The sequence below is a fragment of the Nelumbo nucifera genome, chromosome 5 (genome assembly GCF_055504915.1).
Source record: "Nelumbo nucifera cultivar China Antique chromosome 5, China Antique-T2T, whole genome shotgun sequence".
Classification (NCBI taxonomy): Eukaryota; Viridiplantae; Streptophyta; class Magnoliopsida; order Proteales; family Nelumbonaceae; genus Nelumbo; species Nelumbo nucifera.
Genome location: NC_142653.1, coordinates 48397153 through 48407869, shown reverse-complemented (window position 1 = coordinate 48407869; position 10717 = coordinate 48397153). Strand labels below are relative to the sequence as shown.

Below are 10717 nucleotides of genomic sequence, written 5' to 3'. Positions count from 1 at the left end.
TTCGAATTGCCCAGTCCAGAATTATGGAAGTGTTGATCCCGACATTGACAAGGTGTTCCACATCGTTTCTCATCTCCCAGAGCTGTGATACTTGTGAGTCAAATAATGAATCCTGGTCGTCGGACAGAAGAACAGCCAACCCACATCTACTAATACTCCATGTGTATGCGAAGTCGTTATGGCTCCATATGAATGCATAAAAGTCATTAAGATCGTTTGGTATGGTTGTCTGGCAGCAACCATAGCCGGTGCAAGATGAACCAGCTGTCACTTTTGTATCGTTCAAGCACGATGATCGACATTCCACATAGAACACAGAGCCCTCGTAATCATACAATTTGCCATACATGTCGCAACCGACTGCCATGAATCTGTTTCTGGTATTGGAGAGTCTGTATGTGTTTGGAAAAGAATATCGAATGCTATAATCCGCCGGGTCTTCATGTTCACCCATGTAACATTGGACACTTCCCAGAATGGAAGTCGTTAGTTGATGAGCATCAAGTGATATATGGAGAATGGTATAGTCATCTTTCTTATAATCGCCATAAAACTTCAATTTTGGAGGAAGGATGGCAGTATTGCAGAATAACTTGAAGTCATCATTTTTGAAACAGGTTGGATCATCTCCCACTAGGCCAAACGGGTATGGGATGCTAACATTCCCACATTTGCTTTGGCACCCAGGCCTTGTATCCGACGATATCAATAATGCTGCAATAAATACATTTTCGAATTTAATTTCTGCCTTTCATACTTCATGTTTAGCATATTAAACATAGAGGAAATAAACAATAAATACATTAATTACAACAAATTCATTCCGAGAAAAGTCATTGAGCAAATGCGATTGGTGATTTTTTTTTTTATGTTTTTAAAAAGGGAAAATCAATGATTGCCTCGACAAGCCCGCTGATTGCCTCCATTACCTTCCCTTTTACTTTGTGAAGATGACAGAATATCTTCTAATTCACCTCTCTACAAAATAGACACTTCCTTCCGCCAACTCCACGGCATACCAAACTCTTCTAGCCGAATGCCTCTTACATAACACTTCCAAATCAGTCTTCTTTGCCACCCCAGCTTTTATAAATCAAGATCAGCCCCTCAACTTCACTTCTGTCTCCCACTTTCCAACCTGATCCGAACCCAAAGATATCCCCTCAACCCAAATCCGAGTCTCCAATAGTCTCAGTAGAAACCGCAATTAAAGCGCCATTCTGATTTCTACTGTAAATTTATAATATCAATGTCCTTCCGATTAATTTCGCAGCCACCGTTTCTTCTTATCACCACCTCTCTGTCTCAACCAGCATAACACAGCACAACGTTTCTCCAACGACAAGATCTGTCCCAGGCCTGGCACTGGAGACGACTTACCACCAACCGATGGCCTATTTCTGTAGAGTAGAAAACGACCTCACTAACGCAGCCTCCTACCGCAATTCCCCTCCTTTCCCCTGTGGCGCTTTTGCAACCGACGGACTCTTCCAAATATCATGTCTTTCCAGTTTCCAATATCATAGTCGAACAAGTAATGTAAAAACAGAGAGCAAAGTATTGCATAAGCATGCAAATCCCACTACCGAAGCATAGAAATAGAGACCCAAAATGGGCCCAAACCAGAACGCACAGACTCAGGGTCGAGCCCAGCAAAACAAACCTAAACAAAAATAGGGACCTACAACTCAAGGTAATTTCGGGTTCCCCCTCTCAATAGTCCAGTTTTCGGGTTGACAATTCAACTATTCGATTCAAATGGACAATATTCTCTTACAACAAAATTGTGCTTTTTCGGGATGACAGTTTGACTGTTCAGTTTGAATGGATGGCTTGTTTTGACAACAAAAATTACAAGCAAAAAATTATGAAGTCGATCTAGCCACTAGTTTTTAGGTCGACGGTTCGACCATCCGGTTCAAACGGACAACTCATTCTAACAACAAAAATTAAAGGCAAAAAAATGCATGCATGAGGTCCATTATGTAGTATTATACATGTTATGTCATTCCAAAACATGACTCATACGGTTTGACCGTCCATTTTAAACGAATGACCTATTTGAACAACAAAAATTATAGGCAAAAAATTGAGTGTGTGAGATCCATTAAGCAGTATCATACGTGTTATGTCATTTGAGCATATGACTCATATGACCCAAAAACGGAACCATTCTTACCACTGGTTTTCAGGTTGATGATTCAATTGTTCGATTCTAACATATGAGCTATCTTGACAACAAAAATTAAAAAAGGATAAAAAATGGCCAAAAACCATTGAATGAGTCAACGGGTTAACGGTTCAACAACTCGAGACAATGAGCTATTGACCGATTCAATAGTTTTTTACTAGAGACTGGGATTGGGGTAGAACCGAACCAATTGCTTGGATGATCCCCAATTAAAAAATAAAAAAATGGTAGCTCAACCAGGTTCGAACGAACGACCCATTTTAACAACAAAAATTACAAGAAAAAAATTGAGTGTGTAAGGTCCATTAAGTAGTATCATATGTGTTATGTCATTCGAGCATGTGACTCATATAGCTTGAAAACGGAATCATTCTAGCCATCGGTTTTTGGGTCAATAGTTCAACCGCTTGGTTCGAATGGATAGCCCATTTTGACAACAAAAATAAAATAAAAAGACCAAAAACCATTGAACGGGTCAATGTGCCAACAATTTTAGTGCCTAGATCAATGGGTCGTTGACCGATTCAATGGTTTTTGGCCAAGGACCGGGATTGGGATAAAATGGAACTGTTTGCCTGGAGGTTCCTAATTAAAAAAAAAAGAAAAGAAAAGACAAAAAACCATTGAACGGGTCAATGGGTCAATAGTTTGACTACCCCGATCGATGGGTCGTTGACCGATTCAATGGTTTTTGGCCAGGGACCAGGATTAGGGTAAAACTGAACCGGTTGCCTAGAGAGTTCCCAAACTGAAATGTTCGTCCATCCGGGTCAACAGCAATTCGAAAACCATGATTTTTATGCATTTGAATTTTCACTATTCAAAGTTTTCTTCTACTATGGGCTTTATTCAAGCATGTGCAGCATGTTCCTCTTTTTCATTCTCTACTTTTTTTTATATATTTGGTTTTCTTCAAGATCCTCCAAAACAGTTTAGGGTTTATCACTATTTTATTTTTTCTCTTTTGTTTTTTCTTTAGGTTTCATGTGCAATTTTTTTTTTCTTACAAGACGATCTACTTTGTCTTTTTCTTTAATTGCATATATGTTTAGCCAAAGTGGAACTTTGGACTCGATTTTTTGATTTTTTTCATTGGTTTCTAGTTTGGTGGATTTACTACAAATACTTTTTTGTGTTTAAGGTCACTTTGGATTTATCTTTCAAGGTTTTGGAATCCCTGGCAATGTCCACCATTCTCATGACTATGGCTACAAAGTTATTCCATCTAATTATTGACATTTAAAAAAATGAGCCGAAAATGAAACCCTTCTGGCCACTGGTTTCTAGGTTGACGGTCCAATTATTCGATTTGAACGGATGGCCCATTTTGACAACAAAAATTAAAAATAAAAAATGCCCAAAACCATTGAATGGGTTGACAAGTCGATGGTTCAACCACCCTGGTCAATGGGTCATTAATTGATGCAATGCATTTACCCTAACAAATGTTACCTACAAGGATATTAACCTGGGTTGGATGAGATAGGTAAGAAGTTGTAAGCACATTCAATGAGCACTTGAAACTTTTTTTGACACCTATCCCTCGTAATACCCTCACCCCACCCTTGAAAAAGACTAATACTCGCTTTTAAAAGTTGTCAAAATATTTATCAACTGCTCATTTACTGTACCTATTAGATCCGGTCATTTAGTGTACCTTCCAAATACAAGGTTTTGCACTCAACATATTTGTATTTATACTCCTTCCAAACTGAGTGAGCCTTAAGTGAAAAGCAAGAGAATAATTAGAAATTGAGTTCATACCTTGGCATCCATCGGGGAGGTAAGGATTCCCATCGTAACCTTGCAAACAATGACAAAGATATCCAGGGCCATTTGTGGAATTGGAGCAGTATGTGTTTCTCCCGCAGGCAGAATTGTTCATTCCTCGTGCTTCCTCGCAAGACTTATTGTTGTTTCGAATTGCCCAATCCAGTACTATTGGACGTCGAATGCCAGAAGTTACAAGGTCATTCACGTTGTTTCTGATATTCCAAAGTTGTGACACTTGCGACTGTAAGTCGTCCTGATCGGTCAAAACAACAATCCCACATTTACTAATATTGAGTGTGTTTGTGAAGTTGTAAACGCTATGAATCTGTATTTGAAAATCAGCGATACCCTTGGGTATCGTGGTCTGGCAGCATCCAAATCCACTGCATGGTAAGCCCATTATCACTTTGGTATCGTTCAAGCATTTTGAGGTGCAACCCACGTAGAACTCTTTGCCATTGTAGTCATACAAAGTACCAGATGTGTCGCAACCGACGATGGTCAATCTGTTTCTGGTATCCGAGACCCTATATGCATTTGAAAAGCTAACCTTAGAGTCGTCATTCCCGTCCCAATTGTTGTCGGCGTCCATGTAGCATTTGGCAGCTCCAAAAACAGAGGATGAGATGACCCTGTTGTTGCTGCGTTCATCGTGACCAACCGTAGTAGGATGAGATGAAGAAGCAACAAGGGCCAAATCATGATCGGATGATAAATGCGTCCTCGGTAAAAGGAAGGAACAGAATGCTGTTGTACCTGGAAATGGAATCATCGTGACCCATGCCACTATAAATATAAGTACGACTGATCAAAGCTTACTACGCTGAGCCGTTTAATCCCAAGTCAATCAAGTGAATGAACTATCGATATCTTTCCAAGTCCCTAACGTTAAGCTTACGGCGTGGAATATTACACAGAAGCCAAAAATAAAGCTTTCAATCCAGGCACACGCAGACAAATATCAGTGACTGTCGTTGCCTTGACTACACAATATGGACAGCTTTTTTATTTTTTATTTTTTTGTTCAAGTATATCTTGAATAACTGAAGCAGATTAATCAAAAAATTTGGGAAAGTTGAGCTTTCATTTTCAAACGTGGGAAACGGCAAAGGACCCGATAAATGTTGCCCCTTTGACTTGACTTGTAAGAGGGGAGAGAAAACAAAGTTGTTGATTAATTAGTTTATTGTAAATCCATTATACCAATTTGGATCATCCAAAGCTTAGATTTAGGGGCGGAGGCATGACCGCCGGCTTAGGCCTAAGACCGCCTGCTTATGTCTAAGGCGGTCTACAAAGCTGCCGCCTTAGATCTGGACCGCCGGCTTAGGTTTAAATCATCGCAGCTTGATGCCGTTGGGTTATGTGGCGGCAGTAATGACCGCCGGCGTAAGTCCTAAATGACCGCCACATTAACTTCTCTCAAAAATCCTCCCATTTTTAGGTGGTGGTTCAAACCGCCGGCTGATGTTTCTAACCGCTTCCTTAGATCCTATTTATGGCTATGCTGGCGGTCAATAAGACTGCCGACTTAGAAATTTTTTTAATAGTGCTTTACCATATTTTTGTTTATACCTTTTGTACTATATTTTTCATTGCTTTATGAGTCCTGCTTAATGCAAATCCATCCATCAAAACTTAAATTTATAAAAATGCAATTTGAAACAATATCTATTAAGTGGAAGATTAATTACTATAATAACTAAAATTTATTTAAATACAAAATGTAATTGTTAAAATACAAAAATTAAAAAAAATCAAATTCTCAAATAATGTAGTGCATCTCTGAATGCATATTCATTTTTAAATTGAACTAGCTCTCCCCTTCACTCTCTCTACAGAAGCTCTAAGTCTTTCAGCGAAGATGTGGTTGTGACAAATGCACAACCATTTGTCAAATCACTTTCATTGACTTGACTGAAGTCTTTTCTCCTTTTTCTTTTTTTAATGGGCAAAATTGACTTGAAGTCTTGAACGAGCTATTAGCTATCTAATTTGGATCGTCCAACAAATGAAATGCTCAGATTTAATCTAATCATTGATTTGGGTTGTTCAAATAACATATCAAATTCAAGATCTAGCATTCACCTGGACTATTCAAATGGTACGCAGACATCTACCCAATCCAGATTTTTGTCAAACTTCAAACCTTTTATGGCCATTGGACCAGTTTTGGTTCAATCCAATCCAGTCCGATAGGAATTTATAAGAAATGGATCAGGTCCAATCTAACGCAATGAATACTTTGAACCATTTTAGACTGGTCTAATTCAATGTATGAACTATGCAATCAATCCAAATTGATATTGATTTGGATGGGTCCAACCCAAAACCACTTAATTGACAGTCCTATATGATATTAAGGTTTAGTTTGAGAGGAGGGCAAATACAAAAATGTATTGTACAAATACAATAATTTAAAAATACTGTATGGTTTTTCTTTGAAAGCCAGAAATACCGTATACTTATTTTTTATTTTTGAGATAGACCGTATACAAAAATGCAGTCATACGCCCACAGCTTATCCCTAAAGCATTGGTCATATGCTTGCCGTCTATCTGGTCTGAGGCGGTTCAAACCTTAGTAAAAGAGCAGTTTGTCAGAACCATCACCGTAGCATTTTTTTATGTTTTATGTCTATATGTTTATTAATTTCACTTCAACAGTTTCTTAATACAAATTCCATGACAATTTCTACATGGAAATTTAAAACACTTAAATATAAAATACACCTTAAAAGGACCTAAAAAAATTAAATTCCTGAATATAAAGGAATGCATCCTTCCAATCCAAGTTGGCTTAGAATAATGTTAAACCTGCAAATCATAGCACTAAACTTCAAACTTCAGTGAGATAAGCTTTGAAAAGCTCTTTAATAAATTCACTGGATCTCATACATAAGATGAAGGAAATCCACTAATAAAATATATAAATAGTTTAACGGAGATGATCAAATCATTATTTCAATATTGCTATAACGATAGGAAAAGAACATTAGACGTAAGGGATGTCCTAGATTATTTCTCAACGAGGGAAATTCATGGACAATATCATATTTCTTTGCAAAGAAGACTGCTCAGATGTATCACCAACATGATAGAATTCTGAAGGTTCAGATAATAAGCTCACACTCTCTTCTTCTATTGGTAGAACCCATGGTTGTTTTCTCAACCTTTCCAAGTTTTGTAGCTCCATTGCAACTTCTTCCATAGTGGGCCTTTCTTCACCTTTTAGACTGAGGCATCTTTTTGCAACCTTGGCAACTACACAAAGTTCCTCAACATTTTTCTCATCCACAAGTCGATCTTCAATTAGTTCAAAATGATGGTTTTCATTCATTGATGAAATGAAATATGTAGCCAAGTTTCTTTGTTCTTGTGGTCTTTCAAAAGACACAGGTTTTTTACCTGTTAAGAGCTCTACAAGAACCACTCCAAAGCTATAAACATCACTTTTCTCTGTCAATTGACTTGTGTAGAAATATTCTGGGTCCAAATATCCCAATGTCCCTTGAACTAATGTGGTTATTTGAGATTGATCCGAAGGAAGTAACTTGGAAACTCCAAAATCAGAAATTTTTGCAATATATTTTTCATCTAATAATATATTTGTGGATTTGATGTCCCTATGAATAATTGGTATAGAGACTTTGGAGTGAAGATAGGCAAGTGCTCTAGCAGTTTCTGTTGCAATCCTCAATCGATCTTCCCACGAAAGCAAAATGCCATTGTTTTGATGAATATGGTGAAAAAGGGTTCCATTGGAGATATATTCATAAACCAACAAAGGTACTTCAGTCTCTAAACAACATCCCAAGAATTTTACCACGTTGCGGTGATTAATTTGAGTTAAAATGACAACCTCATTTATGAATTGCTCCATTTGACTAGAATCCATTATTCTAGATATTTTAATGGCAACAATTTGATGATCAAGAAAAATGCCTCCATTAGATAACTGTTGTTGTAAAAGGAAACCTCCATTTAGCTCAAAGTATTTCTCTTTCAATCTCATGAGTTTTCTTTTCCTTATGATGAAGTATAACCAAGAGATACAAATGAGTAATACGAAGATGCAAAGGCTTATACCTGCATACAATATATGTCAATTATTAGTTAGTGAACAGAATATCTAGAGAGAAATTGGTCATACAATATAGCCATTGTTATATTGTAATTTTCTCAGGGAAGAAGGTTTCATAAATTGACTAATAACATGGCCGTTTCTCATAAAAAGAAAAAGGAAACTTGGCATAAAACTTATAGAATCCATGCTGATCAGCCACCTTTTATTGCTGCTATAGTTCGTTGTATCTCTCTCTTAGTTTTTCTTTTATAAAAATCTTCTTCTATTACCAAATATGTATAATAGATCCCATAGAATGAACATGAGAAATCCATTGTTCATGTTAATTGACGTACTCCTTTGGTAGGCAACCATCAGCAGTTTTTTCTAGCCAATGAGACATGAAAAATACCAGAACCGTCTTATTTTGCTAGCCAAAATCTTGTTTGAATGTGGAATAGATCATCAGGTAACAATATTTCTAATTCACTTCCAGACATCTAATCTAGAAAAGGAAATTTGTAATCAGCTTTTACAAAAGAAGAGCTCATAGCCAAATCCAATATATTATGATTAAATCTTTACACATTATGTTCCATAAAAATTATACTTTTATATCATATGGCATCTAACCAAATGTTGGGTAATTATTGGTGAGAAGTTGTGTTGTAGAAATAATAATCAGAAGGTAGGGAAGTTATCAATGAACACTTTGCAAACCAAAATGTGACAGTGTTGCAGAATTGTAGTGTAGAGACTGAGAATTGAAGAGGAAAAGAGGGTTGAGTCATACCATTAGGCCACTCTTCTTAAACCACATTTGCCCCCTATGATGCAGCCAAGTAAATACAAATCAGTCATAAAGAAGGAACAGCCTACAACTACTAGAAGATGTGCACTCATTTATCAAACCTCCACGAACCACTCAAAGATAATGCATAGATATAGAGACAATTGATAGAAAAGGAAAATTGTGTTATTGTGTCCACTTATATGTATCCAACACTTTATTTATAGAGTGCTTTCAGTCACTTGAAGAGACACAAGAGAGATGTATCTTTCAAAAATAATGCACCTATTCGAAGAGACACAAAGAAGAAGAGATACGAAGATAAACATTTAAAAAAGAAAATTTAAATTTAAATGGACAAACTGGTTACAAACCAAACAGTGAAAGAGAAAAATGAGATAGGGTGTGGCATACCCACACCCCACCCTTGCCCAATTTGGTGGTGTGTACATGTGTAAAAAGCACAACCAACCTCCCCTCACATGCATGTAGTGATATATAGTATTTTCCACTTATGGGTTCCTATATATAGAGGAAACAAGCCTACTAATATACTCAATTTTATCTCTTTACCAAATAATATGGGACAATAACTCTTTTTTTACATGCAAGAGAAGAGAAGAGAAGAGAAAAAAGACAACACCAAAAAATCAATGAGGTGAGATTCATAAAACTTTGAATCACAGTTGCATTCAATGTGGTGTTGTGTGTTAAAAGTGCAACATATTTCTAATTCTAGAATGCAAGAATCAAATTTCTCATGCTACTGTTTAGGTGCTTGTTTTAATCTATATAGTGATTTAACCAATTTACAGACATTCTTCTCATTTCCATGAAGAATAAATCCTTCTGGTTGTTCCATATAAAACTCTTCATTTGAATCACCATTTAAGAAAGCAGTTTTAACATCCATTTGGTGAACAGATAAGTGATAAATGGATGCTAATGCTATGAGTGTACTAATAGAAGTTGTTCTAGCCATTGGTGCATAGGTGTCAAAGTAATCAATCCCTTCCTTTTGACTAAATCCTTTGGCCACCAATCTAGCCTTAAAAGTTTGTACAGTTCTATCAGTGTTGTATTTTCTTCTAAACACCCATTTACATTTTATTGGTTTGATCCTGTAGGCAAGTCTACTAGTACCCTTGTGTTATTTGACATTATTGAATCAATTTCATTATTTATAACTTCCTTCCAAAATGTAACATTTCTAGAGGTCATGGCCTCACTATAGGTTTTTGGATCATTTTCAATGTTCAGGACAATGGGTATCTTATTCAAAATCTTCTCTCTGTCTACCTCAACCAAAAATACAATTGATTGAGTAGAGATAAAATCTGAACCAAAGTGTTTCTCTGTTCTTTGTCTTTGACTTCTTCTAGTTCCTATTGTAGGTATTACCATTGTGTCATTTCTTCTTTCAATCTCATTATTATCAATAGGTATTGAGAACTGAGTTTCTCTTTCAGGTTCTCTATCATTTTCTATAGATTCAGAACACAGTTTATTTTCAAAGAATTCAATATCTCTAGTTACAATTATTATGTTGGACTCTAAGTCTAGAAGCTTATAAGCTTTGCTATGTTCTGCATATCCAACAAACATACCTCTCTTTGCTCTAAGTCCTAACTTGGTTCTTTTAGGATCTGGAACTCTATAATATGCTAAGCACCCCTACACTTTTAGGTATGCTAAATTAGGTTTTCTTCCTGTCCATAATTCATATGGGCATTTGTTATTAATTCTACAAACAATTCTGTTATGTAAATGACAGGCTGTTAGGAGTGCTTCCCCCCACAGGTTTAAGAGTGCATTAGCTTTTAATAACATGCAATTTATCATTTCTGTAAGTGTTCTATTTTTTCTTTCTATCAGGCCATTCTGTTGAGGGGTATAGG

At 36.5% G+C, this 10717-nt stretch overlaps 1 protein-coding gene and 1 pseudogene across 1 annotated transcript; both read right to left on the bottom strand.

Annotated features, from left to right (window-relative positions):
• Positions 1–446: 446 nt before the first annotated feature.
• On the bottom strand, positions 447–4736 carry LOC148791567 (wall-associated receptor kinase 2-like). Its single transcript, XM_088888235.1, has 3 exons — positions 3956–4736; positions 500–714; positions 447–467 (listed from the first exon to the last, which is right to left on the bottom strand). The coding sequence occupies exons 1-3, from the start codon at positions 4734–4736 to the stop codon at positions 447–449; spliced, it is 1017 nt and encodes a 338-aa protein (XP_088744361.1).
• Positions 4737–6988: 2252 nt separating this feature from the next.
• On the bottom strand, positions 6989–8110 carry LOC148791566 (putative wall-associated receptor kinase-like 16 pseudogene; annotated as a pseudogene).
• Between the last annotated feature and the right edge of the window lie 2607 nt (positions 8111–10717).